The 19,208-nt window shown below is 35.2% G+C and overlaps 2 protein-coding genes and 1 pseudogene across 4 annotated transcripts; 2 read left to right on the forward strand and 1 right to left on the reverse strand.

Annotated features, from left to right (window-relative positions):
• Positions 1 to 2,079: 2,079 nt before the first annotated feature.
• LOC142619115 (AAA-ATPase At3g50940-like) lies at positions 2,080 to 3,755 on the forward strand (annotated as a pseudogene).
• A 1,350-nt stretch (positions 3,756 to 5,105) lies between these two features.
• LOC142619124 (AAA-ATPase At3g50940-like) lies at positions 5,106 to 6,691 on the forward strand. Its single transcript, XM_075792197.1, has 2 exons — positions 5,106 to 6,126; positions 6,195 to 6,691. Exons 1-2 carry the CDS (start codon positions 5,143 to 5,145, stop codon positions 6,549 to 6,551), a joined length of 1,341 nt encoding a protein of 446 aa, XP_075648312.1. The 5' UTR covers positions 5,106 to 5,142; the 3' UTR covers positions 6,552 to 6,691.
• LOC142619100 (bifunctional dihydrofolate reductase-thymidylate synthase-like) lies at positions 6,250 to 12,117 on the reverse strand. 3 transcript variants are annotated; one of them, XR_012841443.1, is made up of 13 exons: positions 11,963 to 12,116; positions 11,775 to 11,862; positions 10,866 to 11,404; positions 10,411 to 10,789; positions 10,229 to 10,273; positions 9,949 to 10,014; positions 9,207 to 9,268; positions 9,048 to 9,122; positions 8,801 to 8,966; positions 8,592 to 8,715; positions 8,310 to 8,416; positions 7,588 to 7,763; positions 6,250 to 6,453 (listed from the first exon to the last, which is right to left on the reverse strand). XR_012841443.1 is itself a non-coding variant. In XM_075792167.1 (12 exons), the coding sequence occupies exons 2-12, from the start codon at positions 11,817 to 11,819 to the stop codon at positions 7,653 to 7,655; spliced, it is 1,719 nt and encodes a 572-aa protein (XP_075648282.1). In that variant the 5' UTR covers positions 11,820 to 11,862; positions 11,963 to 12,116; the 3' UTR covers positions 7,494 to 7,652. The 3 variants fall into 3 exon arrangements, 2 of the variants coding, with proteins under 2 accessions (XP_075648282.1, XP_075648289.1); XM_075792167.1 differs by lacking the exon at positions 6,250 to 6,453 and having other exon boundaries at positions 7,494 to 7,763; XM_075792174.1 differs by lacking the exons at positions 6,250 to 6,453; positions 11,775 to 11,862 and having other exon boundaries at positions 7,494 to 7,763; positions 11,963 to 12,117.
• Between the last annotated feature and the right edge of the window lie 7,091 nt (positions 12,118 to 19,208).

Genomic DNA, 19,208 nt, shown 5'->3' on the forward strand with positions numbered 1-19,208 from the left:
GACTTATTTCTTTCTCAAAAAAAATGTACTTATTTTTTCTCTTAAAATTATATATGTACTTATTAAAAAAAACCTAAATATGTTTTGATAAGCTCTAACATTTTGATCCTTACAAAAATGAATCCCTTGGAAGTTGGGACTATATTCTTCTTTTATTTTTCCAACGTTAGACTTCCAGCAAAAGAATTTATCAAAAAAAAAAAATCACATCTTTATTTAAGATCTAAGGATTTAATTTCTTATATTACATATGTTAATAATGATATTTTAAAATTATTCAAGATGTGGAAAAAAATTACGTGCACATTACGTGATTAACCTAGTAGGCTTTGATGAAAAATACTAAATTTACATTAGGCTTTAATAAGAGGTTGTTTTTGTCAAAAATCTAATATTTGGAGAACAATTGTTCAAAAAAAAAAAAATTAAAGAACTAAATTCCCGTTCAACCTGATGATAGCAATAGTTATCCAAAAAAAAAAGAAGAAGTGATAATAGCAATAAAACAAAAACCAAATAATATGAAAATAATAATAATAATACAATACAATGATATTTTCATTGAAACATCACCCTAATTATGGAATTCCTTAAATGAGAAGGTGATATCAGTGTACATAGTGGCAGATTATGTGACAATCACGTAGACGATATTATTTTGTGTATCATGTCTTTATTATTTGGTCAAAATTATTTAAGAATATTTTATATATTATTTTTCTCATTTTTATGAGTCTATTTTGACTTTAGTCTTTAAAATATAATGAATTAAATTGTAATGTCGTTCTCTTATGCTTAGAAGAATGGTCTAAGCTTATATAAGCTATTTGGTTGAAATTAATAAATTAGAGAATGTACTTTCAAAAAATTAGCCTTTGGCTTGCGAGAATAAGGATTTTTTATACTTTACCTCTAATCCCTTAGTTGGATTTTCTTTGGATGACGAGTTTTTATTCCGAATCTATTTGGTGGAATCCATTAAGCAGTGAACTTATTCAGCCTTGGGTCCTTAGTAAATTTTTTTAGGGTGGTGATAATTTGCATCTCTATAGTCTTTTGCTTTGATGATGAGCTATTTATCATTTGCATTTTACTAATGTGTGCCCTAAAGGCACATAATAGTATACTATTTTTGGAAAAAAAAATTTATTGAGAATTGAAAAAGTTTTGACAATTTTTTCAATTCCCGATAAAATTTTTCTAAAAATTAATGGCTTAAAGCACACATTAACCGAACTCTTATCATTTGTATTATTATGTGTTTGGTTTATTTCATCTATCAAAATCATATATCCAATCACCCTACCCCTTTATCTAGTATAGATCAGTATCACCAAACTTTTCCGGTATCACATCATCTATCATTTGCATTGAATGAATATGACATGCTAAATCTAAACAACTAGGAACTATTGTGGACCACTTAGGAATGAGTTCGTTTCTCTTCTAATTGGAAATAAAATAAAATTTGGGGCCTGTGTGCAGATTTCAGACAAGTGAGTGGTCACTATTTGTACATTTGACATACTAATATAATGTTGGTGTTTGGGTTATCAATGAATTAATTTGATATCAACATGAAAGTTCATTCAAACTTTTCAAAGAAAGAGACTTAAAAGAGATTCATAGGAAAGAGACATAAATTTGAGGGTCATAGATTGGAGTTTGATCCCTTTTAGACAACCGCTTTTCTTTTAAAACTTCCAACGAATTTAATGATTTACATTTTCATTTTCTGAAACTTGAAAATCTTTAATAATTTAGTGAGTTTATGGATTTTTCTTTTTCTTTTTCCCCTTTTGGGTTCAAGGTACTGACTTTTTCTTTAAAGCAGACCTGTAAGATGGGCTTGAGCTCATTGGAATGAAAAGCTCATTTTGATATAGAATGTGCTACCCTGGTCACGTACACTTTTATATAACACAAACGGTGTAAAGGCCAAGGCCCAAATAAAACCCCTCCCAAGTATTCGTTCTATTTCAGCCACAAGCCCCTAAAACCCTTCAAAACCCTTCACAATTCTCATCAGTCGTCACCCTTCTGAAACCTCTTTCATCAACTACATCCTTCAGAACTAAAATGTTTTGCTCCCCAGAGACCATACGCTCCTCCAAAAGGGCCAAAACCATTGTATCAGTAGCCACCTCACTCACTGCCTCAGCCCTTCTCTTCCGCGCCATCACCAACAATATCATCCCCACCGCTGTCCACGACTACTTCTCTTCAAACCTACAGAAACTCTCCACTTGTTTCTCGTCCCAACTCAACCTTGTCATCCATGAGTTTGATGGCCTAATCGCAGACCACATGTTTGAGGCTGCCAATGTTTACTTGGGCGAAAAGTTATCGCCTTTAACATCAAGAATTAAGGTTAATAAGTTAGAGAAAGAGAAAGAACTAGAATTGACAGTTGACAAGGATGAAGAATTGGTGGATTTATACAACGGTGTGAAACTCAACTGGGTTTTGGTATCTTCGCCCATTGAAAGGCCGATTTCAAATACAAGGAGCAATGAAGAAGAAGAGTTTGCATCATCCGAGATAAGACACTTTGAGCTAAGTTTTCACAAGAAACATAGAGACATGGTGCTGAGATCTTACTTACCCTATATTCTACAGAAAGCAAAAGCTATAGGAGAAGAAAAGAAGACAGTGAAGCTTCATACCATTGTCTATAATAGTACTGACTATTGGAGCTCGATCAACCTTGACCATCCTGCAACTTTTGATACAATGGCTATGGACCCGGATTTGAAGAAGTTTTTGGTTGAGGATCTCAACAGGTTTATAGGGAGAAAGCAGTATTATAAAAGAGTAGGCAAGCCTTGGAAAAGAGGCTATTTGTTGCATGGACCACCTGGTACAGGAAAGTCAAGCCTAGTTGCAGCCATGGCTAATTTTCTCAAATTTGATATCTATGATTTGGATTTAAGGGAGGTTGAGTGCAGTTCAGATCTAAGGCAGTTGTTGATTGGAACAACTAGTTGATCGATATTGGTAATAGAGGACATTGATTGTTTAATCGAGTTGGATAACAAAGCCATATCTGTAGAGGATGATGATGAGGTAACTCCCTGTTTCTCCATTCACATAATCAAGATGCTTCGTACCAATTTAATATTCTTCCATTACAGGTTACACTCTCGGGTCTGTTAAACTTCATCGATGGGTTATGGTCAAGATGTGGAGAGGAGCGAATCATTGTATTCACAACGAATCACGAAGACTGTCTTGATCCAGCATTGTTGAGGCCTGGTCGTATGGATGTGCACCTTCATATGTCTTATTGCTCGTTTAGCGGATTCAAGACATTAGCTTCTAATTACTTGCAAATTCAGGAGCACACACTGTTTAGAGACATCAAAGACTTGCTAGAGAAGGTTGAGACAACGCCTGCAGAAGTTACAGAAGAGTTGATGAAAAGTGACAAAGTAGAAGTCGCCCTACAGGGGCTTATCAAGTTCCTCCAACGCAAAAAAGATGGTAATTAACTGGGCATCTATTAACCTGGTGGACAAACAATTCACGTTGAGGGAATTAGTTTGTGGTAGTACTAGCAAAGTGCAAGACCATGCTTCCCCCCCTTCCCCTCTTTTTTTGTTGGAATTTTTAGACAAAACCCCATCAGAATGCAAGATAAGATTAGGATTTTTTCTTTCTTTTATTTTGTTGAGAAGATGTCAAGATTAGGATTGATTTAATTCATATCACCACAAAAAAATTTCAATAGATTTCTATTATATATAGTTTCTAAACTTTCTATCATAATATGCATGCATGCCATTTCATATGTGATATAATGAAAGTTGAGTTTTAAAAGCGGTAGATGTGCCACTTACCAAAAAAAAAAAAAGCTGTAATTGTGTCAAATGACTATCTTCCTTATAGACACATGGATACACTCTTAAGAATTAAGATCATTCAATTTAAATGAAACTCTATTAAATTAAGTTTGTCATAATCTATATGCAATACGCCCTCAATTTTAAGAAATTTAAAATTTTAAATCATCCAAAAATTCGATTACCAAACGTTATGAGAAATTAAAAATATAAATTTATACTATATATAAGAGGATTCCTCTATTTCAACTAGACTTTTATATGGTTCAAAAATTCTCTCATTAATGAAGGATTCGAAAAGAGAGTTTATAAAATTTAGGATTTTTTTTTCCTTCAAGTTCAAAAAAGAAATTACAGTTCCCGCTTATCTCTAAAGTTTATCATTTTTATTTGTTTGAAACATAAACTAATATATTCTTAAATTATAATAGATGCAAATTATTAACCTTTACTCAAAAAAATAAAAAGTCTTTAAGCACACGCATGAGAGCATGCTCAAAAACTAGTTTAATATATGATAGTTTATTCTAGGTAAAACGACTTTTGTCTAAGTTTCAAAAAATTCAAATTCTACCCCAACTAAAATTCTATTGCATAAAATTTCAATCAATTTAAAATAAAATGATTATATTAATATGAAAATTTACCATAATTTTGTGTTTAATATAGTATAAATTACACTGTTATTATTATTATTATTATTATTATAGATAAAGTAAAACTTATGCACTACATACTTTTGAAAATATAGGATTTAATCTTTTTACTTTTTAAATTTCAATGTATAATTTGTTACTTTTTAAAACTTAAGGATTGAATCCATTTAATTTATTTTAAGGCTTTCTTTTAAAGCAATTAGAAATCATTGCCTTTTTGGATAAATTATTCTGATAAATTCTGATTAAATTAAGTAGGTTATTTTCTTCAAATTTTTTTTTAAAAAAATTTAACTAATTTAATTTTAAAACAACGACTTCCATATGTTTAGGGTCTCGGCATCTTTTCGGCATACAAGTCAAACTTACATGTTTACCGTTGCTTTCTCAATATACGGCTCACTGAGCGCCACGTCAGGTGTGCACCGCTGCCTTTTCAATCTACGGCTCACTTAGCGCCACGCCACCGTTCAACAAGTACAGCTTTTATTTTCGATGCATTTTGCGTCACGCCAAAGTTCTAAAGAGTGAAAGAGGATTCCAGTACTCCCAATATATGCGTATTATATATATATAGAAGTAAGGCCCCAAAAGGTCAAAACCTTTCTAAAACCCTTACGTTTCTAAGAACTCTTCTTAAAAAAATGTACTCACCAGAAACCACCACAGCCTCCTCCAAAATCATTCTATCAGCAGCTACCTCACTCGCTGCTTCTGCCATTCTCTTCCAAACCATCAACAACGTCGTCCCCACCTCTGTCCAGGAATACTTCCATTCATGCCTGCAGAGACTCTCCGCTCGTTTATTATCCCAACTCACTGTTGTTGTCCAAGAGTTTGATGGGCTCATTGCAAACCACATGTTCGAGGCAGCCAACGTTTACTTGGGCGAGAAGCAATCGCCTTTGACATCAAGAATTAAAGTTAATAAGATGGAGAAGGAGAGGGAACTGGCAGTGACAATTGACAAGGGCGAAGAACTGGTGGATTTATACAATGGTGTGAAATTCAAGTGGGTTTTGTTGTCTTCGCGCAATGACAAGCCAGTTTCAAATAGAAGGAGCAATCAACTAGGGTTTGCAGCATCAGAGACCCGACACTTTGAGCTGAGTTTTCACAAGAAGCATAGAGACATGGTGCTGAGATATTACTTACCCTATGTTCTAGAGCAAGCAAAAGCAATAAGAGAACAGAGGAAGACAGTGAAGCTTCATACCATTGACTATAATGGTACTGACTATTGGAGCTCAATCAACCTTGACCATCCAGCAACTTTTGGTACAATGGCTATGGACCCAGATTTGAAGAATATGTTAATTGAGGATCTTGACAGGTTTAGAGGGAGAAAGGAATACTATAGGAGAGTCGGGAAGGCCTGGAAACGTGGGTATTTGTTGTATGGACCGCCCGGTACAGGAAAGTCGAGCCTAGTTGCAGCCATGGCTAATTATCTTAAATTTGATATCTATGACATGGATTTGAAGGAGGTTCAGTGCAATTCTGATCTTAGGCGGTTGTTGATTGGAACAGCTAGTAAATCTATATTGGTAATAGAGGACATTGATTGTTCAACTGAGATGCAGAATCGGGAATCGAATAACAAAGCCACGTCCTTAGAGGATGAGAAGGTAACTCCCTGTTTCTCTATTCACATAATCGAGATGCTTCAAAACAATTTTATATTCATTCCTTACAGGTTTCGCTCTCGGGTCTGTTAAACTTCATTGATGGCTTGTGGTCAAGCTGTGGACAGGAGCGAATCATTGTATTCACAACGAATCACAAAGACCGCCTTGATCCAGCACTGTTGAGGCCTGGTCGTATGGATGTGCACCTTCATATGTCATATTGCTCGTTTAGCGGATTCAAGACATTAGCTTCTAATTACTTGCAAATTCAGGATCACCCACTGTTCAGAGACATCGAAGACTTGCTAGAGAAGGTTGAGGCAACACCTGCAGAAGTTGCAGGAGAGTTGATGAAAAGTGACACAATAGAAGTTGCCCTACAGGGGCTTATCAAGTTCCTCCAGAGCAAAAAAGATGGAAATTAACTGGGCATCTAGTAGCCCAGTGGACAAACAATTGAAGTTGAATAATTAGTAATGGGGTAGTTAGCCAAGTGTAAGACACTGCCTTTTTTTTCCTCTCCTTTTTGATGGAATTTTTATACAAAACCCCAGTTTGCATTTTAGGGTCAGAATATCATATTAATATTTTGTTTTAATTTATATGACCACAAAAAAAATAGCAATAAACTTCTACTATATATAGGTTCTATCATGATAGGCATGCTACAATAGTCTGCATCATATTCATATTGATAAAACAATACCTCGTCAGTGAGATCTCCAGCTCAAATGTCAAAACTGTACCAAACACTATTCACCAAGCAGAGTACAAAACTTGTTTTCTTGGAGGAAAAAAAACAAAAAACAAAAACAAAACAAAACAAATGGACACATGTTATGGATTTAATTCAGCCAACATACATGATGCAATCCATGTAATCTTCATCTCTCACTTCTGATGGTAGCTACATATGCATTATAACCTAAGAGATATATACAATGTCTAAAACTAATTTTCCACACCACAGATATGAAGCTTGATCTAACTTACTCCAAAGCTTCATTTATACAGACAATACCAACTACATCCGATCTCACTTACCCCAAAGCTTTGTTTATACAGACAATACCAACTGCATCCTCATATTTCCTGTAGCATAATTGCTTAAACACAACAGAATGTTTTTATGTTTACTATTTAAAAGTAATGTCAGTTCAGGATTTCTATAATTGACTTAAGACTTCCATTTATGGTCCTTTACTAAACATTGATACCATGATGACTCCATTTGAACAAAGCAGCAGAATGATTTTGTTCACACGAAAAATCATCAAGAATCAACACCCATTGGTCACCAAGAAATTTTAAGTGCCTTTGCAAGGTACGTTATTGTAAAAATGAAAAAACCTAGAAGCAAACACATATTGGCAAATTTCATATGACTAATTAAGGAAAAAGGTGCCTCCATAATACAAAAGGCAGGTATAAAAATAATAATGAATCACTAATAATGGGTACCTCAAAAACTGGCTTAGGCTCAGGGAGAAAACTACCCAAAAGCACTGTACTACCATTTTAGAGCTCTATACTGCCATTTTCATTTCTAACTTCTGGTGAGGATTATAACCTATAAGTTCAAAGTCAGCTGCCACAAATGAATCTATGTCCTTCTTCTCTGGATTGATCTTCAAAATCTGCACAGTATGGACAAGAGAATACATGTGTTAATGAGATGGCAACAAGAAAAAGTTGCGAATCATCCTGTATTGCATGTTTCCCATGTGTCACTTGTTTTTCAAGACATACACCAAAAACCAATAGAATTTTGTCAACTTTGTCAAAAAGCAGAAAGGAAAATCAATTTTAAAGGTCAGGCATTAGGCATTCAGACAGTGCAACTAGCACAATTCTACCTTACTGACCAGCCTGAAAGAATTCCAGGGATCATCGAGGGAAAGGCTGCTTCGTAACCATAAAGTATAAATTTTCTTTTGATATAAACAAACAAAAAAGAAGATAAAAATAGGAATTCGTTTTGAAGACTCAGGTTTCTAGAAAAATCTTATAAGTTATAACTAGAAAAAGAGAGCATCATAAGAAGGGCAGACCAAGTGCTGGACAAATACATTACAAACAGAGTGAAATTCAAAACATTTAAGCTGAAAAAGTACTTAGGTATTCCAATATCTTAAACATTCATCAAATGCAAGCAGCAGTCTTTGATGCTTAGTTCTACTCACAGGAAAAGGTTTGGGAAGTTTCTGAAGCTGTTCCTTCAGAGGCATGATATGAGTCTTATAAACATGAGCATCCCCAATTATATGGATGAAATCACCAGGACTGAGACCTGTAAAGGCAAATTGACATTGAAAAAAAAAGAAGAAGAAAAACCTTAACAAGGTTCCATAAGTAAGATGATCAATGACAACACAAAAAATTATATATAAAGCTAAGAAAATGACATCTATAAATTGTAGTTTCTAACAAAATTTCATCTCTCTGATATTGAAATGGATGCATACCACAAACTTGAGCAATCATGTACGTCAATAACGCATAAGATGCAACATTAAATGGAACACCAAGACCTGTATCAGCAGACCGCTGATACATTTGACAGGATAGCTCCCCATTGGCTACATAAAACTGTAAGAAGTACGAGTCCATAAGTTTGCAGATTACCATAATAAACAACAAATAAATGAAAATTTCAAGATTAATAGCATGTTACCTGGGCAAACATGTGACAAGGGGGAAGTGCCATCAAGTTAAGGTCTGATGGATTCCATGCTGATAGGATTATCCGCCGGTCATCTGGCCTATTCTTAATCTTGTCAATAACATCTGACAACTGATCAAATCCTTGGCCGGTATAGTCAGCATGCATGTTGGTATATCTGTAAAATCAAACATTTACAGAGGATGACTAAATGGTGAACGGAAGTCACAATTTCTTTAGGTAAATGATAATCACTGACCTAGCACCAAAGTGTCTCCACTGGAATCCATAAATGGGCCCCAAGTCACCCTCTTCCCTATCTGACAAACCAATTCTAAAAATATAGATATATACTAGTTAGATTTGCATATCCAGAATAATTTTTTGATAAATTAGATTCTGATATCCAAGTAATTGCCTGTCAAGGTAGTCTCTGGATGCATTTCCATCCCATATATTTACGCCTTTCTCCTGTAGAACCTATTGGCAACAACATTTGTAACTCATTTCCAACTTCCCCATAATTAATTTAACAAAGAGATAGGATCTTCAACACATTTTCCAGAAATAAAAGTAAAAAGACACGAATTGTGAACTGTCAGTATTGTAACATTCTGAAATGGATAAGACCACCACCATCACCACAGCTCAGCCATATAAGGAAACTAGTCTTGAGTATTTAATCATAAAATTATGGGATTCCATATAGGGACTACCATTACTAGTCTAAGCATACATCTTTATTGACAAAATTTAAATCAATATGTATGAACCCAATAACTAATATTACATGCCAACAAGATAAAAAAGGATTGAAAGAGAATAAAGTTGCATTATTAGATTGAAGAATACCCAATTTCCATTACCTAATATTAGAACAGAGGTGCTTGTTCTGAAAGACTGAAGAATACCATAAATCAGATATTACAAATCACTGGATCAGAGAAAATAAAGATATAGACTTTAAAATCCACATTGAACAAATAGAAAAAGAAAAAGTGAGACAGCTGCAAGAATAGTAACGCCAATTAAATATTAGCCTTTTCCTTTTCCACTTCACACAAAGCATATGTTGACTCATTTGCATTCTTTCAGGTGTGTGACTGAAGAAAGAATAAGAAGAAGAAGAGCAACGTTTCTAAGACAAAATGATATATCACCTTTGCATTTGTTGAACCACTGATAAACCACAACAGCTCTTCAACAACTCCTCGCCAAAACACTCTCTAGTAATTTTGAAAAAGAAAAAAACCATAGTTACCAGCTTTAGGAAACATTGATGAAAATTTTCCAGAAAGGGCTAAAAAGTTTTAGTGACCAAAGTGAGCTGATGACAAGCAAACTTCTCCAAAATGACAAAACACAACCAGAAGAGTGGAAAATAGCAACTTAGATAGAACACACTGTAATCGAGAAGCAATCCAGAAGAGAAAAAAATACCTTAGTTGTAAGAAGTGGAAAAGATCTACGAAGATTGAAACGCATCTGCAAAGAGTACAAGTATTAGAAAGATGCAAACAGAAATGCTTATCTGTAAGCCAGAATTGGAGTCTGAATAAAATGGCCAGTATCACAAAAATGAAAAACACAAACATACATAGGTAATCTGAGTACCAAACTACCTGGCAACCGAATTTTGATAAAGTACCAGTCCCTGTCCTGTCATCTTTCTGGGTGCCACTTGAGATAATTTCATCAACCAATTTCAGGTACATATACTCATCATGTCTCTCAAAGATCATCTTTGGCAGGAAGGTAAACCTTTCTACCTCAAACTTATTAGAATCCTTACTTCTTGAAGCATGAGCTTCAATAGCAGAACTTCTTACGCGAACATAGCTCGCAAAAGAATATCGAATATTATTTTCCACCAATGGGAGGGATGAGTACCATGGCTGAAATACAGAGAAATCAATAGTGGGAATGAAAGTGTCACATTCAATGCTGGTCTCAATTTCTGTAATGTGGATGGCAGCACATTGTGGTGCGTTGAGTGTTTCCCTGTACCAAAACCATCAATATCTGCCTACCAGTACGTTATATAGCATTACAATTTATTCATAAATGATCAAATTACCTTAATATCTGGCCGCCTCCAATAACGAAAACTCTCTCTATTGATAAACAATAAGGACATGCTGCCAATAATTTTAAAGCTGAAGGAATGTTTCCACATGTTACAACATCCTCAGCGGTAGCAATATCAAAATTCCCAGAACGAGTCAGCACAACATTCAGGCGACCAGGTAAAGGACGGTATTTAGGGGGGATACTTTCCCATGTTTTCCTACCCATTACTACTGCATTCTTCTTCCCGGGATCAGAGGTAGTCATCGTGAGCTCCTTGAAAAATTTGAGGTCAGAAGGCAATCTCCATGGTAGTTTACCATCCTTCCCAATTCCCAAATCACGAGTAGCAGCCACTACAACTTGATAAGTCCTCTGATTATAAGCACCCACATCCGCATCACAATTAGTTGGAATCCCACCAGCCATGACAGAAAACCTTCGATAAGATTTATACTTCACAGTCACTTTCAAGACTCCAGATAAGCTTGAGGATGCAGATACAGAAGTGAGATTAAGGAAGCAACTATTGAAGGAACTCAGAATAACCTGTTAACAATTAGTATAAAAACAGTGACCACATAATTTTTAAAAAGTCCTAATAAATGTATAGTAAGGCTCATATACATTACTCTCTGAAATCATAAAAGGAAATAAAAGACAAGGGTCTGTAATTAAAATTGGCATCCATAGTTGATCTATGATTGCCAATTGCAAATTTGCAACAGGAAAATTCTAAAACTAAGACCAATTTTACTACGAAGGATTAAAAGTAACAATAAATGTGATTAACATCACTTCAACAAACAATGTAATAAATATGTCTGTATTTTACATTTTTTCGCTGACTAGTCAGTTTGTAAGCTTTATGTAATAAAATTGATCCAAGAAAACATGTATGGTACGCTAATATAGAAACCTTGGAAAAAGAGATGTTCCTCAGACCATAAGATTGCATCAGCATCTGTACATGTGCTGAAAGCTAACCTGATTTAACTCATTTGGTCCTAAAAAGAGAGCCAACACAATGTAAAAATTGAAGCATGAAAATGAAATCGCAGTGTCTTATAATTAAAGATTAAAGGTTACAGAGTAGAGAGTACAGACCTCAAAACGAAATTCGAGAGAGAGAGATTAGGGATTAGCAGAGAGTCGAAGTAGCCGGGAAGCTTTTCAGATTCAAAAGCAGAGAAAATTGACAAATTTGCTTTTACGCGGTGATGGGGTTGGATAATATGAATCATATGATATCACGGTAAAGAAGAGAGGGAACTTGCATCAGATCAATTTGTTAGTGAGATGTATCGGGCTTGATAAGCCCAGCTTAATAACGACTGGGCCAGGACTAGTGAAATAAGCCCACGGTGCTTTTTTTTTTTTTTTCTTGGTTAAAGATAATTTGAATTCTAAATATTTTTATTAGAAACAGTAAATTGCAGCCTTTGTTAATCTTTGAAGTGAGCCTGAAATAAAGTTGAAAGGAAAAAATTTACCTTCAAATTGGTTTATAGAAGATTTTCTCCAACTCGATGATTGATAAAACCATTCGCGTATATTTTTCGTCATATAACTTATTTAATGAATTATATAACTTGTTCAAATAATATATGATGATGCAAAGAAAATCAGTAGGCTGGATGCTTCGGACTTGAAAGGACCACTTGCTCTCTCAACGGCCTGAAAAAGAAAGAAAAGCGATCAAAGGTGACCGGGGCTGTCGGTCAAGAACCCTCCGATGGCAAAGTTAGTTTTCTCTCTATATTTTTGGAGTTCCAACTTTTTGGGAGCAATTATCACATACCTTTGCTTTGTCTGAATAAGCTTTTATATAGTGTTCTAATAGACGGTTATAGCAATTATAACCTCCCCTGGATTCAAGGAGGCGTAAGTATTTAAAAATAACTTCCATAACCGTTTAGGAGTTATGTACTACAACGGATACCTGGAAGTTACGCGTAAAATGAGGAATTGTCACATTATACTCGGAGATTTTCCTAAGTATGATACCCTTGTCCTAGCATCTCCTTGTCGGGTGTGCTTGGCTCATGAATAGGGGTTGTTCCGTCTACGGACGAATTTATTAAGGATGAGATCGCCGACACCCTGGACGAGCGTCTCATCCCTTGGTCACGATGACCTCGTCCTAGTCTCTTCTTCTCCGGACGAGATGGTTATAGGTAAGGTTTTCTAGGGTGCTTGCAATACTGTTGGGTCACAGACGACCTCTATGGACGGCTTCAAGGTGAAAATCAGTACCCATCAATATATATGAATGGTTTTATGAGTTTTCATGTAATAGTTGGAAGAGATTCCTCAAAATCAGTTTGGAGGAGAACTTTGTTCAAATTAAAATAAATTAATAATTCACTTTATTTTTCAAATTCATGATCCTTTTTGTTAGGTTCTAAGACTTTTAGGTTTAAATATATTAGAACACTAATTTGTAATGTTGGCAAACTATGATTAAAACGTTTAAGTCTTGTTTAAACTGCTCAAAGTATGTGTCTTTTGTGTAAAGTTGGAATCGAGTTGCTGTAGAATTTACTGTGCAATTCTGCCTGACTCGATCAATTGAGAATTAGATTCGACCGATCAAAAGTCGTGTAGATTAGTTTTTTTGCAGAATTTTCCAACTCAACCAAAGCCCGTTTTACGTGTAAGGTTTTATATTTTGCCATAGGTATAAAAAGGAAAACCCTAGCAACGTTTTTAGAGGTTGTTGATGCTGTGTGTGTGAATTTTCTATGAGATCTAGAGGTATTTGCCTTCACACATACTTATGGTTATCAAGGATTTAGATTATGTCAAGAACTTGATGATTATTAAGTTGCCACATTAAGAACTTAAAGATATAAAAGTGAGAGTGGGAGTGCGAGTGCTTGTGCTTCCTGGGAATCTAAGAAGGAAGTAGTCTGTGGACTCAGAGCTGTCATGTGGTCATGGTAGTAAGTTTCCTACTCGAGGTAGCAATAGGATGTTAGTAGTCTAAGTCACTATTGTGTAAATTTCAATTCTTTCATAGTGGATTCAGCTTTACCTTGAGGATAGCTAGGTTAAATCCTCCCTAGGTTTTTTACCGGTTTGGTTTTCCTGTGTCATCATATCATTGTGTTCTTTATATTTTCGCTGCTTTGCATGATATGATATATTGGTGTTAACTTAGATTTGCTTAATTTACCTAAGTTAATCACCTGACTAAATAACTAAGTTAATCTGGTTGTTTTAAGGGGTCTAAAAACGTACAAGTGGTATCAGAGCAAGTAGCTCTTTTGTTGAAGATCTTTTGATCTTTGAGCTGATCCTTGACCTCTGCTGTTATGGAACACGGACACTTTCTTGTTATTCCTCCTCATTTTGATGGGAATAATTATACTTACTAGAAAGTCAGGATGAAAGCATTCCTGAAATCCATTGATGAGAAAGTCTGGAACTCCGTTAAATATGGATGGGAGAAGCCCACTACTCTTGTGAGTGAGTGGCAAACTTCTCAGAAAGAAGCAGCTGCTTTCAATAGCAAAGCTATGAATGCTATCTTTAATGCTGTTTCTATGGAGGAATTTAAGAGGAACTCTAATGTTAAGGTTACTCATACTGCTTGAAATATCCTCCAGACTATGCATGAAGGTACAAAGGCAGTTAAAATTAATAAGTTGCAGAAATTAACTACTAGATTTGAAAGCATTAGGATGTCTGATGATGAATCTTTTGATGAATTCTATGCTAAACTTAATGATATTGTTAATTTTGCATATAATCTAGGTGAAATCTATGATCAACCTAAAATTGTTAGGAAGATTCTTAGATCTTTGACTGAGGACTTTAGACCCAAAGTGACTGCCATCACTGAAAGCAAGGATGTGGACTTTATCCCTGTTGATGAACTTGTAGGATCTCTTCAGTCCTATAAGTTGGACCTACCTAAGACTAGCAAATCCAAATCAATGGCTCTTAAGTCTGTTGATGTGAGTGGATTTGATGATGAGTTCTCTGCTATAGAGATTGCATATCTTGCCAGAACTTTAGAAACTTTCTTAAGAACAACAACAGAAGGGCAAGAGGTAAGAACACTGCTGAACCTAGAAATTTTAGGAGGAATGATCCCACTAAAGTTAATAACACTGAAAAAACTAAAGAAAAAGTAGATCAACCTTTTAATAATTCTATGGGACAACAATGTTTTGGATGTCAAGGGTATGGTCATATGAAATTTGAATGTCCTACATACTTGAGGTCTAAGGGTAAGGCTATGGCTGTAACCCTTAGTGATGATGAAGTTTCTGATGATGAGTCTGGTTGTGATGAGGATGGAAACTTCATTGCTTTCACTAATATTGCTGTAGTTGATGAAAGTGTTGCTGTTGAGGAGAACCCTTCTGATGGGGAACTCTCCGAGGATGCAGATTTTCAAGAAGCCTACAATAAATTTTGCAAAGTTACTGCAAAGGATGCTATGAATGTTGATATAGGCTTAAAGAAAATTGCATCTCTTGAGCTTGAAAAGAAAAATTTGCTTGTGAAATTGTTTGATGCAAATGAACTGTTGAATAATGTGAAGACTATAAACATGCTCTTACTTGATAAAGTCAAGAATTTGGAACATGATTTATCTGTTGCTAGAGAACAAACTAATAGGTCTGCTAGTTCCAAACTTGATCATATGTTGAGTGTTCAAAAGTCTCATTTAGACAAAACTAGGTTAGGTTTTGTAGAAAGCATCTCTGTTTCTGAAACACACTCCACAAACTTTGTTCCTTCTTCTGAGCCACCTATGTGTGAGGTTGTCAAGCCTGTAGAAGTCATACCTCCTAGAAAAATTAGGGTTGATCTTCAAGAGTCTAAACCTAAGACTTCTAATCCTTTTAAGGGCAAGTTGCATAACAGACCTGCATGGGTTTGTCATTTTTGTGGAAAGTCTGGCCACATTCGTTCAAACTGTTTCAAGTTGCAAGCTGCTAAACGAACAAATAAACCAAAAGTACCTGTGCCTCAGGCACAAGATCCTATGGTACTTATTGGTGAGTTGGTAAAGGCTTTAAACCTTTATTCCAATTCTGGAGTTGCAAGTCATTCTAATGTGAATAAGAACTCCAATGCTCAAGGTGCATCTAAAAAGCTTTTGGTGCAAAAGGCTCAATCTAAGTGAGTCTTTTTGACATGGTGCTTGTGATTTATTGCTCTACTCTTTATGACCATTTTTTTTTTTTGGTATTTATTGTTTTGTTTTCTTCGTTTTTCTAGGATTTGCATTACATAATATTCATGCATTTCATTCTAGGTTGTTTTTGTTTTTGTTTTTGTTTCATCAAAAATAAAAAAAAAAGGAAAAGGAAAACAAAATGTGTTTTGCATTGTTTTCTTGGATTTGAAATCAAGGTTGACCATATTATCTTTACATAACATGATTATGTACCTTATTTAGGTTGGATGAGCTTATTTTATTGCACTTTACTAGTGTGAGCTTTGTAATACTTGTTGTGTGGGAAGATGTTTATAGTTTTTGATCACATGATTTTTATTTTGAAATCCCATGCTTTTAATTGTCGGACTTGAACTTATTGAGAAATGCATAAATAACTATCTTACCACTGTTTATTAGCCAATCATGAACATCTTAGTGCATATCGTAAGATAGCCCCAAGGCGTTGGTCTCTAACCAGAAGTACTCAAGATAGTGTAGCACATGCACAAAAAGATCATAAGGTGTAGCCTCGGTTTAAATGCTAAAATTGGTGTGTACATTATCCTGGCTAATTCTTAATAAGTTTCTGATCAAATAAAATTGGTGTGTACATTATAAGGCAAATTAAGAAACTTACATGATTGCAAGCTTTTATTCTAGAAGATGTGAGAGTTATATGATGTAACTCTTTAGGTGATAGTCTCTTTTAATTGTATGTGATGGATTTTGTAGAAAGTGTGCTTAATTACTATTCATATATCACCTCACATGTCTCTCAAGCTTTTGCTAATTGCACACACTACACATGTTACTCTTTGCTAAACTTTGTACATGTTATTGTGTGTGATTTTGGTTGGCCATCCAAGATTGAAACTTCCTTGAGTTTAAATGCAAAATGTGTTTTGAAGTTTGAGACTTTAAAGTGAATTGAGTGAAAATCTTAATTTTTGGGAAATCTGGGCTTAAATTCTGTGTTTTTGAAAAGTATTTCATCTCATACTCATGCATTTTATTCATAAAATTCTTTGCTTTGAGGAGTTCCTGCATAAAAATGCTTTGTTTTTTAAAAATCTGATTTTTCCAGAATTTCGATTGATCAAAACTGTTTCTCGATCGATCGAAATTGCGCTTAAAATTTTGGTAAACTTCTGTCTATTTCAATCCGTACTCGATCGCTGTTGGATCAATCGAAGACATTTTTGATCGATCAAACCTAATTTTTGACCGATTGAAAATCGCACAGGAAGTTTTTTTTTAAAAAAGGTTTGAGTTTCACGTGTTCTTCACTTTTCAAAACTTTTCAAACTTTTTCTCTCTCTTTTCAACCAGTCTAAGAGTCAAAGCTTATTTTTTGTCATTTTTCTCCTAATCTTTTGCAAGGTTTTTGTCTTCTAAGGCTGGTAAGACCATTCTACCCTTTATTTTTCATTTATTTTCAGTTTTCATGCATTAAAATCATACATGTAAAGGGTATTTCGCATCTAAGGTTTTTTAGGGGTTTTTGATGATTTAGGCTATTTTTTTCATAATTGATCTTTAGGTTTTTGTTATGAGTTGATATACAACAGTTTTTGATGATTTAATTTGATCAATTTGGAGTTTTGTGAAAGATTTGAAAATCTAGGGTTTGAAATTACCTAAATTGGGAATTTTGTTCAATTCAGTATAATTTGATGAAATTAGCTTGTTTGATTGATTAATTGGATCATTTTAATGTGTTATCTATCTTATGTGATGATCAATTGGTCAATTTCTTGAAAATTGTACAAGTGATTTTTCAAAATTTTGGGATTTTTTGTTCTAACCTCTATGCTCAAGCCAATTTTATGATTTTAAAGCTAATTTGAACTTATTCTCACTGCATTAGATCATGCATCAATGTTATTTTTGTTCATGCATCATATAGATTTGACATTTTCTATATTGTTTTGTGTTAACTTGCAATCTGCCCTTGGTTTTCTCATGTTTTCTTTTTTGGTTCTTTTTTGTTTGTCTGTTCTTTCCTTAGCATCATGCTTAGAAAAACTAAAGTCAATAGGACATCCTCTTCTTCTTCTGCTCCATCCTTTGAGAGCGAGAGATTCTTGAGTGAGAAACACCAAGCTACCTTTGAGACACTTAATCTTAAGAGGAACATTTGGACTGAGAGGCGGGTTCTTTTAGATGAGCTAGACTCCAAGATTAGGAGAAAGTTTGAGCGTAGGGGTTCGTTGTCTTTGTTAGATATTTCTTATCCCCCTCGGACCACCTTGATTAGAGAGTTCTATTCTAACATCTCTATTCATGTCTATGATTCCAACACCTTACTTAGGAGTTAGATTCATGGTAATGAGTACAACATTACCCCTTCGGTAGTGGCTGCTGCTCTTGGGTTGCCTCTTGTTCAGCATCTTGTCTATCCTTATGATGTGTTTCCTCCCCTAGACGACATCATGTCTTACATCACTGGGACTTCTATCCAGTAGGGTTCTGATCCTCGAATCAATACTGCTAAGCTCACTGAGGTCCACTATCTCTACTTTCGGATTGTTTGTCATTCCTTGTGGCCTATCTCTCATCTGCACATCATCCCTATTGAGCGATGTGTGTTTTTGTATGCTCTTGTTACTGATGCTCCTATCAGTTTTTCTCATCTGTTTATTCGTTCCTTGAACGAGATTCATCGGAGTAGTTCTACTACTCATGCTTTTTTCTTCCCTGTTTTTATTCATAGGATTCTTCTTCATCTTGGTTTAGAGGAGTTTCCCGCGCATATTATAGCTCTAATAGGTGCCACCTTTCTTAGGCAAAGGGCTACTCAGTTGAGAGCAAGCTCTAAACGTCCTAGGGTTGAGTCTTCTGGTGTCGTACCTCCTTCTTCGCCCTCCTCTACAGGTGATACTTCTGCTGAAGCATCTGACGATCCTACTGCTGCTGCTGCTGATGTTCCTCCGCCTTCTACTTCGGATGATTCAGACATTCGACGTATGTTAGAGACTGTCATGACCGTTGAGGCGGCTTATGGTTAGCTTTTGGTGGACATGTTTGATGAGCTTTGTGCCTTGCAAGCAGATTTGGAGAGTTTTCAACCACTACCTCCTTTTGATGATGAGTGAGTGCATATATGGTGTAAAGAGGAGTTTTTGTTGTTAGGGGAGCTTTTTAGTTTGTTTGGAGCTGTGGAGTTTTTAGATT

This window comes from Castanea sativa, chromosome 1 (assembly GCF_040712315.1).
Source record: "Castanea sativa cultivar Marrone di Chiusa Pesio chromosome 1, ASM4071231v1".
Classification (NCBI taxonomy): Eukaryota; Viridiplantae; Streptophyta; class Magnoliopsida; order Fagales; family Fagaceae; genus Castanea; species Castanea sativa.